The sequence below is a fragment of the Poecile atricapillus genome, chromosome Z (genome assembly GCF_030490865.1).
Source record: "Poecile atricapillus isolate bPoeAtr1 chromosome Z, bPoeAtr1.hap1, whole genome shotgun sequence".
In the NCBI taxonomy this organism is placed as follows: Eukaryota; Metazoa; Chordata; class Aves; order Passeriformes; family Paridae; genus Poecile; species Poecile atricapillus.
The window spans coordinates 77,307,297-77,328,560 of NC_081289.1; the positions used below are offsets into that span (position 1 = coordinate 77,307,297).

Below are 21,264 nucleotides of genomic sequence, written 5' to 3' on the forward strand. Positions count from 1 at the left end.
AAAGTAATTTTAAAATACCATTAATAAATTAAATTACTACTATTTGAACTGGAGGCTCTAAAGTGGTATAAAATTAGTACCCTTACAGTATTTGAAAGTCAGGTTAAAACCTGCAGTACAGAGGTCAAACCGAGTGTTACCCAAATCCCATCTCCCTAAAAAGTCTTCAATGCATTAGAGAAATAAGACCATCGAAAATGTTCTGTTTCTGACTTGCTAAGTATTGAAAAAAGAAAAGAGGATATTCTATACATTTGAATGATATACTATTTGAATATACAGCTATATCAATGCTTAATCTTCAAGAATGAGCCTAAACAGAAGTAGGGACCAAAAATACCAAGTGAGTAGTCTTACACTTCTTCAGCATGTTCTGAATGCAAGAATCTAGTTCCAAAGTAAGTAATTCCCTTTTACTAAAACTGCACCTAGTTCCAGCTCAATTATTCTTCTTATGAATGCCAACATAGAGATGGTATCTATCAGAAATTCAGAGTCATTAAACTTTGACAAAAACAACTACCAAAAGTAGTATGACATTGCATTCAAGAACAGTTACGATAAAAAGCAGAAGGCAGAAGTCATGGTCTAATGGAGAACCAGAAATATTCTCTGCTGCATTATTTTTAACAAAGACATTTATAGACACAAATGCATTTTCCATAAAATCAAACAGGACTGTTTACAAGGCACAGCATGTGTTGAAGGAAATCTGCACAAGTTGACAGTCCTGCTGGAAAGAGAGGTGCATACTTGTAATTATTTGCAGTAACTAAAACTGTTAGATTTAGAGGAAAACAAAACAAAAAAACCCTTACAATTGTGCAGTTCCTGGTCAATTCACTGCTTGCTTAGCCCCAAAATCCTACATTCTAAAATATGGAAAATTGGATTCTACTTACCTCTGGATTCTACTTACCTCTGATGTTTTACTTCCATTTTCATTTTTTGCTTTGGTGTTCGATCCCCATGGCGTATTACAGCTATAACACACCTAAGCTCCATCCTGAAATTTCAAGCGCTGTATTTAACAAGTCTGTACACAAGGGTCTTTAATGTTAAACCAGCCACAATCAAGACAATTGACAAAGCTGTAGTCATCTGACATAACTACAGAAGTGATGGAAGCATATGCAAGAATATATGGTTAACCGAAAATGATGTAAAGTATAAAATATAAATACTGATTTTAAGACTTAGGTAACTACAGGATATCTATTTTAAGTAGTTTTTAAAACAACAATTTTGAGGATCATTAAATGAGAGAGCATGTTTATTAGAAGCGCATATTAAGTTGGTGCTAGAACAATGATTAGCAGTGGAAGCTATGCATAGAAGACGCTACACTAGAAAATCTGCTGTTCTATACTCAGCTTGACTAAGGGTGAGAAACTCTGACTGCTGGTATAGCAACTGTGATTCCTTCCTTGTTTTCAGCACACAAAACAAGCATTCATAGGCCAATGTGGGCACACCTTGTAAAGAGAAAAAAAGATTCACAGAAAAGTTACATTGGGAGTTTGAACAATTCAGGTGTAGCTACTCTTTTCTTACATTGTTCCAGAGGTGGTTGGCACAATAGGAATGTCTTCAGCTTCCAAAGGAATTGACCATGGTATTTGAAACTGGGGAGCAAGTTCTCTCATTATGATGTTTCTAAAATAGAAGTTAAAAACGAAAAATCAAAATAAATAAGTTTAAAGCACGGCTTATACAACACACAGAAACTCCAAACCAAACAGATTATATATATGCAGTTCTATTAATTTGGTTATTCAGTACTAGCAGCCATGAATGTATGCATACATGCATATTTTTCTTTTAATTGCGTAATAAAGATTACTTAATAATTTAGAGCTATTACAACTACTACAGGGACACTAGACTACTGGCCCTATATTGGTAAAGAACTTCAGCTTTTCAACTCCAGATCCTAAAATAATTCCTTGGATAGGAATTAGTTTTGTTCATTTATATATGCAGACAATTGGCTTTACTGCCTAAATGAAAGTGCCTAACAATAACCAAGCCATTCTCATCAAAGAGTTAACTGCTATCTTTTACCAGTAGTTTCTCAAAAGTTTTTGTAACAAAACTGGAAAAATAGGTAGTCTCTTGTTTTAACTATAAAGTGACAATGCAGTCTCCGCCTCAAGAAGGATGGCATGTCTAATATTTCTAATTTGTCTAATTCTGTTTCATAAATATTTCATCAAAGTACACTGAACTCCAGATTAGTACCTACATAAGAAGCAGTAACACAGAGAAAAAAAATTCCCAAGTTACAGTAGAATAAGCCAAAATATAATTGCTAAATATCCTGAAAAAACTTGCAAAATCCTTCACATAATAAGATTCCAGACAATTAGATCATGCAAAAAGATATGCTGTATCTCATCAGTCTTACTATAAAGCCAGTCACAATGGGCTTAGCCTACTCTGAGGACAACATTTCCTTGGCAGAGTTGTATTCCAAATTTTGTATGATCCCTCATTACACCTTTTTTTGCCTCCTGTGTCAGAGACAAGATGGTATGATAGAAGACACTTCGATTCTATTTCAGTTTGGTTTCACTTATTTGTGTTGAAGTGCTTCACCACTTGAAAAGATCTCATCTACCTTTAAGAACTTCATCTTGCTTTCAAAATACTTATTCAGCCAGATTTTAGGAATAAGTAATTTAGTTAGTAGTTACTTATTGACTTAGGATTCTCTTTAATGATTTTTTTTTTTTAATTTTTTATGTTTGTTATGTTGGGATCATAGTTTTGGAGACAGACACATGACAGAACACACCAAGGGTCATGCGACAACAGCTGAAGTTTATTGATGGGATTGGCTAGGGTCCCCTGCTTGCGTTCAAATCCAACCTTATCGTTGCCTCACCCAGGGACTTGTTTACGTCTAGGCCAGTTGATTTTGGGGGTCTGCCATGGCCAAATTTATCTGTGCAGCTTCAGACCAGCTGCAGATGCCACATATGTTAATGACTTTTAATTGATATTTAATTTTAAATAAAGAATTAATAGGAATAAGAGATAATGAATAGTACTAAGTAAATAATAGTAGTAAGAAATTTGGCAGTATATAAACTACAGTAATATGCAAGGGACTTAATAAGAAAATCTGAAATAAATCAGAAAACTCTTACCCCAGTATCTTAGCACAATCATCATAGTATTTCATGGAGTTTTTCACAAAACTGAAGCCATTTACATCACAGACATAGGATTGTCCATTAGCACGCAGCAAATCAAAGCCACAAACTGTTTGCTGTTTTAAAGAATAAAAGCTCAAGTGATTTAGGATTGCTTATTCTAAATTAACTTTATATTTTAACAGGGTATTCATTTGGAAACATAACAAAAACATGACACACTTTACACTTAGTACCTCATGTAAGTTCCATGTTAGGTTCACCCACATCATGCAAACATCTTCCTGTGTTTAACTTTCTATCCCCAACTTTATTTTATGCCTCCTGCATATCCCTAGGTGTATTATTATTAAAGGCCAAGTTTACATGAGCACAAACTTCAAGACTTACGGCAACCATGGGCCTACAAGTCCCCCTTTCTGACAGTGGTTTCCCACTACCTGTAGTTTTTAAGGATGGCAGGCAAGAAATGACAAAAAAATTTGAATAACCATTTTTGTCAAAATTTGACAGGATAGTTTTGACATACTATTGGATCTATAATATCTATAATACCATAATATAATTATTAGAGGATACTAGAAGCTATTTCAACAGATGACTTTTTAAAATCTCAGAGCCCACTTTGCTGATAGAGGCTCACACCCTACAGGCTCCAGAATGCCATCACAGTCACACACACATGTAAAGGAGACAGACTGAAAGGAGACTTTATAAAACAGGTGAAAGGAGGATGTTGGGGGTTAGGTGTCTTTTTTTTTTTAGTACTGGCTTGCCTGTGGAATTTTTACCATTACTTGCGGTCAACCTAGCTGTGGGTACTTGGTGGGTGCTTGAGTTAAGACAAAGAGTTCGGCAAGAGCCCGGGGAAGGGGGGGGAGGGGGGGGGCAGGAAAAAAGGAGGGTGGGGACAGTTTGGTGGGCTTTCTTCAGCTTCGGAGATGGACGCTTTGGGCGTGGAGCTTTTGCGGTGGGGAGAAGGGAATTTCGCCATCACCCAGAAGCTGCTGCTTCTTCTCCTTCTTCCCTCTTCGTTGGTGGCCTCGCACCCCCTGTCCTGCCGGGACGTGTGGCAGTGCCAGGCACCGCCGCGGAGCCTCAGAGCCCTGCAGGAGCACCGGGACTGCCCGCCCGAGGGGGTTTGTTGTTATAGATACATTTTATATTGTTGGCTTTTCGCAAATATTAAAATGAGTATTATGTGTATAAGAATGAGAAATTTTGTTGTATTAATATAGTTTTCTTTATTTCTGTTATTGATGAAATTTAGAAATAGTAGTATAATACATATATGTTAGGTTATGGCATAGTATTAAAATAAAAACTGCTTTTGTTTGTATAACCCAAAGACTGAGGAAAAAAAATAGCTAGAGAACTCCTACATTTGTAAACTATCTTATCCAGATGAAGACAGCAGTGACCAGAACTCTGGGAGAGGAATTTATTGCATTTCTGGTACCAGAGAATGTAAATCTCAATGGTGCCAAGAAGATTGATCTGTTGGGAAGGGGGCAAGAGAAAACTAAACAGAAGAACACCAAAGATCCTAAGAATGTATGAGTATGTATGAGAATTTATGGATATGTAGTAGGATTCTGTTTGGATTCTGTTTTTAAGGGACAATCCTTTGTTAGTAAGGTGTGCTCTCTTGGCTGAATGCAGAGACACCCGGCCGTATCTGTATACTTTATTTTTTTCTGCTAATTGTCTTTTTTATTAAACTTTTAAATTCTATAAAAATTATGTGAACCTTGTTTTTCACATTGTGAAGCAAAGCCTCTCCTCCATCCCTTCCCATCTGGGCTGAGAAGGCTGTCACAGGGTCCCTGGTTCTGTTTTCTTGCTAATGCTGTAGTTATTGTTGTTTGTTTGCCTTGTTATAAATACTAGTAAAGAACTGTTATTCCTACCCCAGATCTCTGCCTGAGAGCCCCTTGATTTCAGAATTATAATAATTCGGAGGGAGGGGATCTACATTTTTTCGTTCCAAGGATGGCTCCTGCCCTCCCTAGCAGACACCTGTCTTCTAAAACCGAGACAGAGGATGAGAGACTGAATGAAGTTCTGAACAAAAGAATTCTTAAACTATATAGCAATCTTAAAATTATACAAAAACGGAAACTATCAAATTAATATCAATTTATCCAAGTACTTAATCATGTCAGTACCAAATTAACAATTAATCTACAGATGTAAATACTAGGTAACAGAAGTTGCAGAAACATCACTGAAACTGTTTTGCTAACTTAGAAACTATTATTAAAATGTGTGAAAATATTATACATAGAAAATGGATACACTCTGGGCTAACAAAGCACAATAGCAACATGTAAACTCAGGGAACTAATGCAACACAAGCAACTTATCCAGAACTTTGCAATACATTAAAGGAAGAATCCTTGATTAAAAAAAAGATGTAGATATAGAAGTTTAATTTTTCACCTTCCTAGTTCTGCAGCAATTACCACTGCTGGCTCATGCACTAAAACCCTATGGAAGTTTCAGGTAACAAACAATTAATTAACACTAAATGTTTGATCAGATAGGAAAGCAATCAGCTTACCTTAAAGGCAAGACATACTTTCCAAGCAATTAACTTCTCTCTTGCATTCAGAATGACTGGGTATCTCACTTCTTTTCCTTCACTGTCTCGTTCTACTTTGCCATCCAGTGCTGGAGACTTCCGGGCCTCAGCATGAGCATAGTCTGGACCTACTGTGTACACCTGTATTGAAAAAAAGGAGCTCTTGATCCAGTGTATTTAGATTAGGTTGCATAAATTTGCAAAATATATGCATATAACTGAAACATGACAACATCAAAAGATACGAGCTGCAATTTATTGAAAATATTACACTAAAGTATCTTCCTCAGTGGCATTCTCTGCCTTCAGAGAATACACAACATTAACAGACAGGCTAGGATAAAACAAGAAAAAGAGTCATTATAAAAACTCAGTTAGTAAAAATTAATTTCTCAATTATGATAGATATGTAAATGTTTTCATCTCCAAAACATCTGCAGAACCTGGAGAACAGGTTAATTTGAGAATTACTCAGTTTACTTACAGAAATCTGGCGTCAGGACTAAGTGATTCTCTTAATTTAAAAAGTATGTTTACATTTTAGACAGGACTAAACCAAGAAAGGATCAACCCAGCTTTAAGATGGCAAGGCAGGAGCTTGAGAGAACAATTGTGTTATTTCCCTACTGCAGTTTTGATGCTCACTGGAGGGTTTGGGGCATATGCTAGAAGAGATGTGTCAGCAGCTCTCAAAAATAGGCTACAGTTTCTTTAATTAAAAAACAAACTCCAAGCACTGATAAAAAACTGTATTCAGCTAAAGCAGATGAGTTCCATAACTGCCAACTCAGTGAACTCAGGCAAGAGCCTAAGTTTAGTGAAACTGCTGAATATAAAGCTGATAATCTTGTTAAAAAATCCATTATTTATTTGGAGTGTTAAGAGACCACTGGTGCTTATTGACTACACTACAACTAGTCAAAATAGTCCCTACCCCTCAAGCCATTTGCATCTCTCCTTGTTGCAAGAAACTTTGCGGGAAGTTTGTCAAGCTCTTACACAAACATCTGTAAACACAAATTAACCTACTGCAAAGTGTTACACAGAATAACCTTTGGACGAGTACAACAGGGCATTTTTCTGAGAACATGAAAAGAGCATTCCCCTAATGTACCAAGTGATACCAAGAAGCTGACTGCAGTTAATAAAAGGGCTTTTTGGATTAGTCCTCACACTCTCCACACCTGCACCTTTTTGTCTAAATATGGTGATCCCTTACGTATATTGTAAAACATTGGTTTCACATGGTTTTAAATGGGCTTAAAACAGCCAAAATGAACAGAAAGGGAAAGGAAGTAATCTTCACCCATGGCTGGCTACTTTGTTATCTCTCTGTTTTAGCATTCGCTTATGGTACCTAATCTTTACCTCTGTTAAGAACTTAAATGAACAAAAGACTGAAAATTGTTACAGGTAAGATCCACAAAGGTTATCTTCTCTGACTCCACAAAATTTTAGCAAAGAACTTTCGTTTATTAATTAGCATATTAAGATCTACTTCAGTTAGATTTCTTTATATCCTTTAACCTTCAGACAAAATATCTAAGCATCTGTTAGCATGGGAAAGAAGATGCTGTTCTGGCACTAATACAATGCGAAAAAAGACAATTATGTTGAGTAGCAAGCCTCCAGCACACAAGCACAGCTGCTCTACATTACAACTACTACATTTAGCTAGAATCAGAACTGCATTCTTTATTTATGGAATGTATTAAAACCCAATTAAAATTAATCCTTGACCAATATATACTATTAACTTTAAAACTGACAAGCTCTGAGCACTTGATTGTTCTAAATATAAATAAGAATGCGCAGTTGTCATACCTTCACATCAGTTCCATCTGTAGGCATGAATTCCTCATAAATATAGGAGCCTGTTTTCCTTACACTGCTTTCAGGAGAGTAAACACTGCTTCTGCTGCCAATCTGAAAGAAGTATTTTTCCATTAAAAAATCCATAGGGTATGGCTTGAGAAACTTTAAAACTACCTAAAATAACACACTTGTACTGAAAAAACACTTCTGTACTAAATGAAGCAGTCTTCTGATCATTGCAAAAAGATTTTTGTAAGATTTTAGAATTACACTCATGGTGTGTACTAAGAATCTGCAGAAGCTAGCTATCTGCTGCAAGAAACATAGGCCTTCATTCAATTTACATGGTCTTCTGAAATTTCTCTGATCTGCCACTACTCCTGAAGCAAGCAAGACATGACAGAATTACTCTGCAATCCTGTTAAGACACCTAAAGCTTTTCAATAGCTTTAGTACAATAACCTCACCTTTCGAAAGAGCCTCTGGCTTCCACCTCCAGCAGATGTTGGATAATAAATGTAAACATTGTGGTCCTCAGCACTAACTGGTTTTTCTACAAAGGGCTTCTGGAAAATTTCTCCATTCACTTCCACATGATCTTCTCCTTCAATCAAGCTGCATTCTGAAGAACAGTACAAAGAACAGTTGTAACGCTATACTCATGGCATACAATTATTAAGAGATCTGCATTAATTTGCAGGGCGACATAGTAATATTCTATTACATCTTTGTTTCTCTGATTTGTTACTGACTGCACAACAACTGATGATAGCATGCAGTATATGTTTGCTGTATCGTGTCTATATTATTTAAATACTATGTTCTGAAATTTCTGTTGATTCCCTCATTGTCAGATAGGAAATTGTCTTCTTCAGGTGCATAAACTGCATAGGGTGGCATATTTTGGAAATGTTTTGAAGAGAGGGAAACACTATTTGTCCTTTTTTTTCAGTACCCTTCTCTAAAATATGAGAAGCTGATAAGTGAACAGTACACACAGTGTGATGTCAGATGCTACAGCACCTTCCATGGGGTTAGAACTAATACTATCTCATACTGTGTAATAGATGCACCCTGCATATAAGATTAGGTCCTCTGGTATCAGCAATCATGAATCTGGTATTCAATACTGGTTAACTGCAAGCAGCAGCTTTTATTTCATTTTTGTAGCATAAATATGTCCTTTTTTCCCTAGATCACACAACATTTTAATGCAAAATCCCCTTGACCTGTCATTGAAATCTCTTACTGCTGCTTAAAGTCTCCATTTTGGTAGAAAAAGTTCAGTTTGTTTCCAGTTACACAAAAAATTAATTCCAATTTATATTGATAGTACAGCATCTACAGATACATCTAGAAGAGATTTCAAATATATGGCTGCTTATTATACTCAGAAGGGGAAGTATTCAATAGCCTGACTTGCTTCTATCATTACTTTACTAACAAAAATTACTAATAATTGTGGTTAATATAATATCCTGAATGCTGCTCTCTTTGCAGACGTATTAGAAACTCAGTTTGAGTAGGGAGGCCCTTATATTCTATTTATTCTATGATGTCTGTAAGATGTATGGTGTCAAGAGTCGTACTTCTCAGTTCCATACTTGTGCTGCCTTTGGCTGGGATGGAGTAAGTTTTCTTACCAGCAGCTGGTATAGTGCTATTGTTTTGAACTTGTGACAAAAAAGTCTTCATATTTTTGTTCATGCTGAACAGTGCTTACACAGTGTCAACCTCTTTTCTTTTTCACATATTGCCCCCCACAGCCAGTAGGGGTCAATCCACAACACTGCAAATGCTGGTGAAGAAACCAAACCACAAAAATGAATTGTCCAGGTAGCAAAATTTAGCTTTCCACAATGTCCATATTGTTCTCCAGTGGAAATGAAGAGATGCTAATGGTTGACATTTTTTCTCTGTTCCTATTACCTTGGGGATTGTTTGGATCACGGTTCAGAACTGCATAGCGAGGAAGTAAAATGCCTTCAGCTTTAAGAATACCATAGACTTCTCTTCTAGAAAAAAAGAACAAATATTGCACAATAAGTCAGCAAATCCTGTTAATATTTGTGGATTACAATCCATGAACAAAGGAGGAGAAAAATAAACACAATTTTTTTAAAAAATCACATAGGGTAAAGTTACATATATAATACCCTATTTAGTAATACAATGCTTTAAAGGTCATTGACACAGCTGTACCTTTGCAGTGATCTCTTGAACATCAATAAAAAAACACTTTGCAATGCCAGTCCGTTCCTCTCTGACAGTGCAACAGGCATTTGCACAAAACAACTGTCTTGTTAAAGGAGATCTGCAGCTGTTCATTTCAAGTTTATACAGAACAGTAACTGAAGGCTTCCAGAATAGTAAGTCTGCTCACTGTTCATAAAGCTCCAGTGTTTATGTATTTTGCTCACATTTTTATTAATGTTTGCTATGTGCGACCTCAGCTCCAAAAGAAAATCTGCTTTCACTAACCACATGACCTTTGAGTACGAACAACTTAAGTATCATCTTTACAGAAAAAAATACTGTGAATCACGAGTTCTACAATTATCTGAGCTTGTACAGCTGCTATACATACCTTATCCTATATGTATTATAAGAGTTTAAACTTTTTTATTTGCTAAGCTTTAGAAAAATGTATCACCAAATTTCTAACCTGGTCAGTCTTCAGACATCAGTATAAAAACAGCAAAACAAAAAAACATACCTGAAGATTAGTAAGTGCAACATTCACTGTAATTTTATTTAAATTACTGTACAATCATGGAATCAGAGGGTGGTTTGAATTAGAAGAGATGTTAAAAATCATCTAGTTCCAAACCCTCCACTATGGGCAGGGACAATACACTGGAACTGCTGCTATGCAATAACAAGAAATTTTCACAGTCTCTGACAAAAAATGGCTTGCTTTAAAAGGTAATAAGTGTTATTTACCTGTCCTGTATGTGATACTGCATATTCAAGTCATTGATTATGAATGGATTCCTGAGTTTTGCATAGGCTACTGCTTTGTCCAGTGGGAACCCTAAAATGTTTATTAAGAAAAACAAGTTTAAATTACAAGACACATTACCAGTAAATAGTTTGGAACCTTTGCATTAGATCACTATTTCCATTGGCTTTAAACATATTTACCAGCGGGACAGCTATTCTTGTATCCTGTCAGACAGGACTTTCTCAAGCAATGTAAACAGTATCATTTAAAAAACTTACACTTCAAAAGTAATTTGTATTATATTAAAGAAGACAAAAGAATCACTTCCTAGAAAAACCCAAAAAAACTGCAAGACAGAAAACATAAAAGGGCTTTCAAAATTTTTAAATTATTCCAAAGAAATAATTTAGATGCCACAAGTATTTATGGTATTATTACAAGATTTACCTTTAGAGTGAAAAGAAATGAGACAGTCACATAAAGGCCAATTTTCTACTGGCTCATTTAAAATAACATCCTCTTCAAATATCACCACAGTTATATACTTAAACATGGAGAGGCGTTCAAGAATTTCCTTCATTGGTTTGGACTTTGATTTCTTAGCCATTGAACAAATCCCCACTGCAATTTGTCTTTCTGGTGGCTGGAAAGGAGGTGGGGAGAAGGGAAAAATAATTATTATGTGCTCTCCAAACACAAAAGGGTTTTAGCAGCACAATACTAGAGCAGGTATTTTCTCTTATGATTCACGTGCTACCTTTAATTTAATTTTTAATCAGGTAAATTGCTAGCAGATAACAAAATGCAACATAACAGCATATCACACTGCACCTTCACAAAAAAATGTCCCAGGAGTGAAACTATTTAACAGCTCTATATTACTTTTTGTGAGTATTGTTACCAGAACAAACAGACATGATCAAAAGCTAAGTCATGAGTGTCGAATCTGAACAAAATCATTCTTATGGCTTACTCTGAAATTAACTGGTAATTAATTTTTCAATTATATAATTTTTTTTTATGTCTAAATAACAGTCACAAGGCTTCTCATCATCTAATATTATAAGTGAATTATGAAACGGAAAACTAGAAAACAAGAAACTACTTTTGTAGATTTCTGAACTATTTAGTGCATAAACAGTTTCACTTTTTTTTGTATACTCTATATTTACTTTCACAATGAACTTTCAGTATTTTTTTCTGTCAACAGTATTTCTAAAAGCAACAGACAACCTACTGTGCTCTATAAAGAAACCCAAAAACCCCACAGAGCAATTCTTTAATTCAACTTATTGCTTTTTGAAAACCTAGTCAGCTACCTTCTCTTGCCAAAACAGACTCATTGAATTGAGCTACCTCAGCTAATTTTGCACTGCTACTCTGGATTCCCAAGTTATTTTTAATCACGGGAAGTGCTTTAGCAATGTTGTCTTGCATTTAGGCTTTTTAGATGTATTTACAATTAGAGATAATTTAATCTATTTCATAAAGTGCAATGTTGCAAAAAGACCAACGAAGAGTTAAAAAAATTACATGACTCATGCATAATAAAATTAAGAGTTTGTCTTAAGCAAGCTAAAAATCGATAAGCACAGTGCTCAAATACAATTCAGAACACTCTATAAAGACAATAAACTAAGGTATAATTTAAGATTAACTTATTATGCACTTTCAAAATACCAAGATAAGAAAGAACAAAAAAATATTTTTTTTTTTTAAATTAATTCTGAAGCAATGGACAGTACACAGAAGAGAAATTCCCAATAGTTTTTTTGCTTCCAGCTAATCAAATAAATAAAACAGAAGCTTATATCATCAAGTACATTCCCAGAACCCAAATAAAGTCTGCAAATCATGCACATCAACCTCAGTTGCCCTGAAACTCTCTAAAATCAAGCACATCTACTTCACAGTTCAAGGTATACTTAATTTTCTAGCATCTCTCTTTTCCACACATTACTGACAGATGATTATCTTATCGATATCATATTGAATATGATTTCTCAATTTGGAACACCATTTCAGAACTAGACTTACGTGAGCTAATGCCATTTTTGAAAAATAATTAAATACTGAAAAACATTTTGAAAAAAAAATTTTTTAAACCATTTTTGAAAAAAATTTGGAAATCAAAAATAATGTTCTAGAACAAAGCATAGTAAACAAGGGTCCCTACAGTACTTACAGAGTCATACTCTTCCTCCTCTTCTTCCCCATGGTCATAGAAGTGTTCATAATCTGTAGATCTGGCTGAATCCAGTAATCCTTCTCCATCCTCTCCACCCACAAAGAATCTGGGAGGATCATTCTCTGTTGCATTAACAGACATGGTTACAAGACCTATAGAAATCTATGTAAAAATTGCAGGCACTCTGGCAGGTGAGATCCTGGGCATGTTTCCTACTCACTCAGGAACACCAAAGCTCCTGCTCTTTGATATTGCTTGTGCAGTGCTGCCACTATGATTGCGTTGTTTACCAGGCACTGTTTAACTTGTTATCATCTGCTCATTACTCATTAGAATTGCTGCTTCAAGAAACCAACAATGTGCTGCTTTTTCCCTGAGATGGTATGACTTTTTAACCTACAAGAAATAGAGGAGAAAAAAAAAAAAAAAAAGACACACTTGATCAGGGGAGATAAAATAAACTCTTCTCATTTAGGAAAACGTGTTTGGACAATTATGTACCTCTGAGCAAAGCATCAGAAAGAAAACAGTGTGCGCCACACAGAGTCTACTTTTAGAGGTATATTTAGAACATGGGGAATAGTTTCAAAATTATTATCAAACTACCGATGCATAAGTTTTAGAAATGTAACTCATGGAAGTAAAAGCTGGCAAATGCATTTTTTTCTTAGCTTAAGAAGGCTTAAGTGGAGAGTATGTTTTACATGAGAAATACAACAAAAATAATCTCCAATATTGACATTATTTTACTCACTATCCATGTTATCAACTGTTTCTTTCCACAGAAGTTTTGCAACCAAATGGCAATGGCAAACAGACAGTCGTTCTAATGAAAAACATAAAGCCACCATTAGGACTGTTAAAAAAGAAACCCTAGTCTTAAAACTTGATTGAATCTTTTCTATGAGAACAGAATGTATGTGACAGCTTGCAACAGTGTTGCCTTATTTTCACTCCAAAAAATTAAAAATTAGAGATGGACACTAGAACTGCCTTCCAAAAGAAGGACTTCTAACTACTGATGTAGCAGTGAACACATATTATACCCTTTTAACTGTCATGTGAAAATAAAATATTGGCAAAATAACTTCTACAAAGAAACACACCCACAGCTGAGGCATCTGTTGATTTTACAAGCTAACTGATGCTGTGAGACGTATATGGCTTTATAAGATTCATTATAATGCATCATCACTGCTTAGAAAATTAACAAGCAGTTACTTCTTTAGAAGCTCATCTGATCCAATGGGTTAGATGGTTTATTTGCAGGTCATTACGCAAGTGCTATTCAACAGTGATGTCTCAGCAGAACTGAATTTGTTTTTAAATATCAGTCAAAATTACTTTGGCTGTCCTAGGAACTAAGTGAAGCAATAGTAAATTCCCAGTGGTGATAAACCGTTCAGCTTCCTGTCTAGGGGAGGGTAAGCAAGGCAAAAGTTGCCCAGAAAGAATTTGTTCTAATTAAGAGGCTGTGGATCAATAATACCATCTTGGTTTTGGAGACAAATTTCAGGAGACAACACCCTGGAATGAACGTCTCCTCTAAAGAGAAAAAGCCCTTCAGTTAGCTCCTATTTCTTCTGCCAGTGAGAGAAATTGATACTGTAATAAATGGAATTGATTCCTGCTAACTAAATTGTAACTGTTATTAAAGTTATTATTACAAGCAATCAAAAGAATCAGTATTACAAGGCAGATGCACCCTGTAATACATAACATAAATAAATTTGTGCTAAAGTTATAATCTTGTCTGATAAAATTCCTAGCATATTTCCAGGAAACCTTCTCTGAGATTATTGTGATATGCAGCGAGGCCAACATGAATATGCGTCTGCAGGGAGCATACTTTCAAGAAACCTCTGTCCGGTAACATTGTAACTCATTAATATTCATCTGGAAGAAGTGTATTTCCGAGAAACCCGATTAGATTACAACATATACACCCAAAACAACATGAATATTTGTCTGCAAGGAGTGTATTCCAAGAGAGCCCCGAAAAACCTGAAAACATATAAAAAGCACCTAGGGGCAGTTGCAGTTTGTGAAGCATAGTGAAGCAGTGCTAGAGAGCCCTTCCCTGCCTCACCCTATGCTGTTTGCCTGGTACAGCGTCAAACTGAATTTTGCTTATGGCTTTTCATGATTGTATTTTTTAATAAATTCTTTTTTATTAATCAAATTGGCTACTCATTTATAACACACCCCTTTACAGATGTCACATGTTAAAACTGAGGTACAGGATGCAGTTTGGAAGGTAAGTGATGTCCCAAGACGAAAATGGCCTTGAGATGGACAAAATTAGAACCACTTTAGGCATTGGGCCTGAAAATCAGTAAATATCAGACTAATTAGTAGACTTACATAACAACGCTTAGTACACACACACAAACCTGTAAGGTTATCCAAAGGACAAAGAGGAAGAGCAGCCTTTGCCAAAAGACCACCAAAAGAAGACTGAAGACCCCCTAGCAACAAGTGAAGCATGTGCTGTGAAGAATAGTGATGTAAAATCAGAAAAATCAGAAATAGGAGGAAACTTACAGGAAACATTAATGAATATGTATAAGCATACATTATATAAGTTTAGCTTGAAGTGCTTTGTTTGGTACGTGGGGTGGGAAGCCTCCGTACCCCAGTCTGTTTTGGATGTGAGGTGGGGTAACAAGCCCTCCCCATACCCTGGTCAGTTTTGCTTATGCTTTAATCATACTTAATTACCGGCAAATTATATATATAAATTGTAATTTTTACTAAATCGTATTCTATTACTAAACTGTATTATTTTATACCAAATTACTATTCAATTTACTAAATTGTATTAATTTTTAATTAAACTGTTATTAACTCAAGGGACCTAGCTGCCAATATTCTAATATCATTTATAACAATATCAGCAGTTGAAAGTGAAAAAAAACCCCAAAACACCTGCTTATTACAACAACAAAAAACCAAACCAAAACAAACAAAAAAAAAAGCAGAAGGATGCCCAGAAGGCACAGAAAAAGACTGAATAAATGCTAGATATGAATTCCCAGAAACCTAGCCTCCACACGCCCAGACATCCACCAACAGCAGTAAAAAAATGCCCGGGGGGGAAAAGAAAAATACACAGGCTGATCGTGTGGCCCAGAAAACAAAATGACAGGTGGACCCTTTTGTCTCTGGGAATGGGAAGAGAAGATCACACAGCAGCCCGGAGCAGAGCAGGTGGGAAAACTGTTGAATTTCTGGTGTGAGTCTCCTTCTCGCAGCAGCCTAAATCTGTGGATTTTAATGTCCTTTCTCATATTGGTTCAGCTCCTCTGAGGCCTCGGGCTCAGGGCAGTCCAGCCAGCTCCCCAGACAGGCCAAAAACAAAAACAAGACAAACCAAAAACAGTTCAAGGGAGCAAAATCCAAAAAGACACTGAGAGGATTCCCAGTACAGCTTCCAGGCTAGGGGCAGGCAAAGGGAAAAAAACCAACCTTGCTTCAAGCTCGCAAAAAAAACAATCCAACAAAAAGAACAATGCAAGGTCTCCGGTCCACGCTGTCAGGAGCACCTGCAGAGATTGAACAGAGCCCGTGCCCAGTGTTCCCGGGCTCTAACTCTACCCCTGGTTCCTCTTACTGCAGACATTTCTGGGCATAAAGTAGATGATTAGGGAATAAAGTACCACCATAAAATCACCCCAAGACATATACAGAAACATCCGATCCAGAAGTTGAAACTGAAGTCTGAGCATAAAGATCCTGGGCTCACAGAAGAGAATTAAAAAGATTTATTTCTTAAACTTATTTGCTATGTACCCGTTGTCCTTCAATTCTGATTACAAAAAAATTACTTTCCCTTAGAATGTGAAACTGCAGCTGTTTGCCTTTCATGCAATAAGAACAAGATGAAATTTCAAACACCTAATTCATCTAACTCTAACAAAAGTCAGAAATTGGGTGTTCAGGTAAATTAATCCTGTTTATGACATGGTAAAGAAAGAGAGCTTCCCAAATCCTATTTCTAGCAAGCTTCAGAAAGGCAGAGATTATTGCCAAAATGTACTGGCAACTAATACAGAATTTTATAAAGGTATTAAAACCAAAAAAGGCCCTTGATAAAGCCAAAAAATGAAGCTTGTCTTGTATCACCCATTACCCAAAATATATACATTGGTAATCAGTTTCTTAACAGCTTTCTAAAATTTAAGGTTTTCTCATAACGAAGGAAGAACAACTACTTGAAACATTCAAATAAATTGAAGGTATTAAAACAAGATTTTTAGGCTTCTTTCCCCTACCTATTCCTGTAGTATACTTTGTGAGAGCAGCAGAACTTAGGAAGTTTGTGTACAATTGGTGACTGGTTATTTCATGGGGATATCCAGCACTAACCAAGTCTCTCTAGCCCAAAAGGATTACTTCTCAAAGCAAGTAAAACCCACACAAATAGCCTGAAGGGAAAGAGCATTATACTTGTCTACAAATGGCACAAAAATAAAACCTGACACACTTACTTCCCCAACAGACGTATCTGAAAACTCATTGTTCTGCTACCTTCCCCATTCAAGGATCTGGAGACTGTTGGTGTTACGCGTGGCAAGTACATTGCAGTAGGGCTTCATCTGCAGAAAAGACTTTGAACAGCCACATAGCTCGCTTGTGTTATAGATACATTTTATATTGTTGGCTTTTCGCAAATATTAAAATGAATGTTATGTGTATAAGAATGGAAATTTTTGTTGTATTAATATAGTTTTCTTTATTTCTGTTATTGATGAAATTTAGAAACAGTAGTATAATACATATATGTTAGGTTATGGCATAGTATTAAAATAAAAACTGCTTTTGTTTGTATAACCCAAAGACTGAGGAAAAAAAATAGCTAGAGAACTCCTACATTTGTAAACTATCTTATCCAGATGAAGACAGCAGTGACCAGAACTCTGGGGGGAGGAATTTATTGCATTTCTGGTATCAGGGAATGTAAATCTCGATGGCACCAAGAGGATTGATCTGTTGGGAAGGGGGCAAGAGAAAACTAAACTGAAGAACACCAAAGATCCTAAGAAGAATGTACGAATATGTATGAGAATTTATGGATATGTAGTAGGGCTCTGTTTTTAAGGGACAATCCTTTGTTAGTAAGGTGTGCTCTCTTGGCTGAATGCAGAGACACCCGGCCGTATTTGTATACTTTATTTTTTTCTCCTAATTGTCTTTTTTATTAAATTTTTAAATTCTATAAAAATTATGTGAACCTCGTTTTTCACACTTGGAATTAACAGATTATTTTCTCCAAGATTAACACTGTTCATCCATTTGAAGGCAAATGAATAACTAGACTGCCACTCCATGCTACTGTCACTAGACCCCAAGTTTTCATACTGTTTGTGAAAGTAACACCGAAGACTACATATCAGAAAAGGATACTGACGTTTTTCAGGCTTATAAACTACTGCATGAACTCACTGAATTGCATATACAGTGGCATTCTGACTGCTGATGGTTGCCAGTTTATCTCCCTGACAGCAGATACTGTAAGCTACTGTCATTACCATAAATTTGTGTCAGGATATATTAAAAAAATTACCTCATTTTTAGAATTAATGCTTTCAGAGACGGGAATTAAAATTCTTATCCCACAAATGGTACAATAAAAATTGAGCTATTCCCTTCTTTCTTGTCATATGTGAAATAAAAATAAAGCAAGAAAAGAGACAAGCAAAGAGAAATACGAAATGACTGGAACTACAGTGAACAACTTACTCAAGTCCTCCCAAACATCATCTACAGTTATCTCACATCAATAATACAGTAAGATCATGCTTGAGTAAACACATGGTTCTCTAGCTGTATGCCAAGGAGAAATAATAAATGGCAAAGCAAGAAGATGGTGCTGTCTTCCTGCTTTAGAAATACTATTAGTGCTGATGGAAGAAGCTTCCAGTACACAGTGCCCTATGCAGAATTCCATCTTGCTGCCCCTTGAGCATGTAAGAGTCTTGCCAGCACCATCTTTCTGTACTAAGAAGTCAACAGCAGCAGCAGCAGCAATATAAGGGGCAGAGAGATACTTTATGTTTAGATCTTGCCCTTGGTACATGAGCATAAGGTCATTGGAATGTTAGACAATTATGTACTCATCTCAGCCACGAACGATGGCACTGTAAGCAAGACAAAACCCAAAGCTTTGTGTTGGAATATACATTGACCTAATTTCCAAAGAGATAGCATCAATAACGTCCAGACAACCATCTCCCACTGTGCTATGACCTCTCCAGGCAAAATTAACTAGACTATGTTCTGTTTTAACCTCACCTGTTACACAAGACTTTTCTGCCACAGCTTATAGATCAAAAAAATCTTCACTTTTGAGAAATGTACTGGTGTTCTTAAAAAGATTTTCAACCAAATGTGTGGCCTGTCTGCAACGTGGTATGTCTTGGCCAAAAGCAGAAAGCACCGCCCCGCCCCCCCCCCAAATAAAATCCCAAGAAACAATATTATAAATATATAAAATCAGAGATTTTTGATAGTCTGTGCTCTGCATTCCAAGTTCTATATTTACTCCAGTGGCACACTACAGATTTTTCTTCTAATAGAACATCTCTCAATTTCCACAAGAATATTCTAAAGGAATTCCAAAGCATACTCTGAAAGAATAAGCCAAAACCTCATCCTCACTGTGTTAACAGATATATCCACCGTTTTCCTGTCCCAGTTCCTCATGTTTCAGCAGCTCAGGAATCCAGCACTGGTGTTTCTCATATTTACTTAGACCATAATAAAGATTACTATCCCAGTAACTGTCAGCAACAAGGCAGCTCAACACAGCAGCAGTGGTCTGAGCAGCCATGAAAAAGGGGCTCTAAGTTTTAACACTCACATTTTGAATACTAATAAGAACATATACAACTCCTGTACAAACAGAAGTATTTCACCTGATTTTTTTTTTTCTGTCTCTGCAGCCATCAGAAGAACAAATATACACTTTATATACTGCACACCAATGGAAACTAATGGAACAAAACTATAGTAAAAGTGCTTCTTATCTGTTACCTCAAGAAAAAAAAAAAGACAACACACCATGCATTCAACAGTTACAAAATATTTTTAAATTACCAACCACTCAGGAAAACAGCTTTTGATATAATGCCATTATATCAAAGCAGTGACATTTACATTGTGGAATTTATCAAACAAATAACAAAGAATCGTAAGTAGTGCTCATCTGTTACATGATTCTGCTCGTCTGTTACATGATTGTGCACATATATATACATACTACTAACAAAACAGACCACTGCCCTGTGCTCTACCTCCATATTGCTCCTTTTAAAGTTTCACTTTTTACTGCTGTAGGCATATTCCAACTGCATCCCTTATCAGCTTCCAGCAATTTAAATTACTTCATTAAAACACATTAAAATAATGTTAATAGCAATTTTTCAGATAGTCTCGAGTTGACAAAAGGTTTTCAGTATCTTCCTGCTAGAACCCCTATAGCTAATATTTTCACTAACAGTACATTTAACAGCAAAAATGTTTGACTGACTCCTGCGGAGGCATTTCATCCATTTTAAAACTCCAATTCTGCAATATAAGTTATGGTGTAAGAAACCACCAAAGACAGACAGTTTGTTGGGTTGCTGGTGATGCAAGAAAGAAAGCATGAAAAGAAAACAAGGTGGAAGCAGAGGACAGACAGGAAGAAGACATGACCAGTGGAGTCTGACAGCTGAGAGCACCAAGCACTGCAATCCCAAGAGATCTCTGTGCATGTGTGACACCTTTCTACAGATGATTCAAAAAAAGTTGATAATACTTCAAACTTAAATGTGAGACTTTAGAACTACTAACAAGAACCCATATTCATTAATAGCATCTTCTCAGGTCTGACAAACTATCAGGAAGGGAGAAGAGACAGGACAGTCAAAAGGCAGAAAAAGAGGGAAAGGATGCCAAACACAGAAGCTGCTGAAGACAATGCTGTCAGTAAACCATACCTGACTTATCGCTGTACCTAACACAGCAAGAGATACATATTCTCTCCAATTTAAAACTGGACAGAATTTAAACACAAAATTTCTCCTGGGTCATGTAATCAATAATAAAAAAATTAACATTTACACACAGACGTTGTTCTGTTCCACCATGCATCCTATGAGATGCTGAGCAGTAGCTGTCAGCATATTACTGAGATGGACAAAGTCTAAAAAAATTTATTGAGCAGCTCTATCCCAATATCTCTTAATCACAAAGTACATTATAGTTACTTGCTGATTATAGTTTTACACAATAACAAAACCTCAAACCCAAACAACCTAAAAAAACCAACCAAACCCCAACAATGAAAAGCCTACAAAGAAACAAATCAAACAAGAATCACAGAAAATTCAAGGGGATATAAGGGTTTCAGATAAGTACTGGAATTTATAAGGTTCGAGTATAGTACATGAAGCTGAGAAAAACCTTCAGCTCTCTTCGTCAAAAAAAAACTTCAACAACCTTATGAAGTTTATCATTACCTTTGGTAATTCAGCTCTGCTTCGTAACAGTAAGCAAGAAACTCCACTGATGTGCAAAATAACAGACAAGA

General features: G+C 36.0%; 1 protein-coding gene across 23 annotated transcripts in view; it reads right to left on the reverse strand.

Annotated features, from left to right (window-relative positions):
* Window positions 1–21,264, reverse strand: part of PPIP5K2 (diphosphoinositol pentakisphosphate kinase 2) — a 56,029-nt gene that overhangs the window by 27,889 nt on the left and 6,876 nt on the right. For 5 of the 23 annotated variants that reach the window (XR_009280660.1, XR_009280661.1, XM_058864122.1 and 2 more), the window contains exons 1-11: window positions 15,083–15,299; window positions 12,687–13,085; window positions 10,949–11,144; window positions 10,501–10,591; window positions 9,487–9,572; window positions 8,025–8,179; window positions 7,567–7,668; window positions 5,722–5,883; window positions 3,153–3,274; window positions 1,555–1,656; window positions 920–1,006 (exon numbers count right to left, since the gene is read on the reverse strand). Coding sequence is in view for 19 of the 23 variants with exons in the window: in XM_058864122.1 (XP_058720105.1) it covers window positions 920–1,006; window positions 1,555–1,656; window positions 3,153–3,274; window positions 5,722–5,883; window positions 7,567–7,668; window positions 8,025–8,179; window positions 9,487–9,572; window positions 10,501–10,591; window positions 10,949–11,144; window positions 12,687–12,830 (1,247 nt within the window). In the remaining 4 variants the exon portion in view is untranslated. Of the gene's footprint in view, window positions 1–919; window positions 1,007–1,554; window positions 1,657–3,152; window positions 3,275–5,721; window positions 5,884–7,566; window positions 7,669–8,024; window positions 8,180–9,486; window positions 9,573–10,500; window positions 10,592–10,948; window positions 11,145–12,686; window positions 13,086–15,082; window positions 15,303–21,264 lie in introns of those variants that run through there. The other 18 variants (XM_058864121.1, XM_058864116.1, XM_058864115.1 and 15 more) reach the window with 8 other exon arrangements.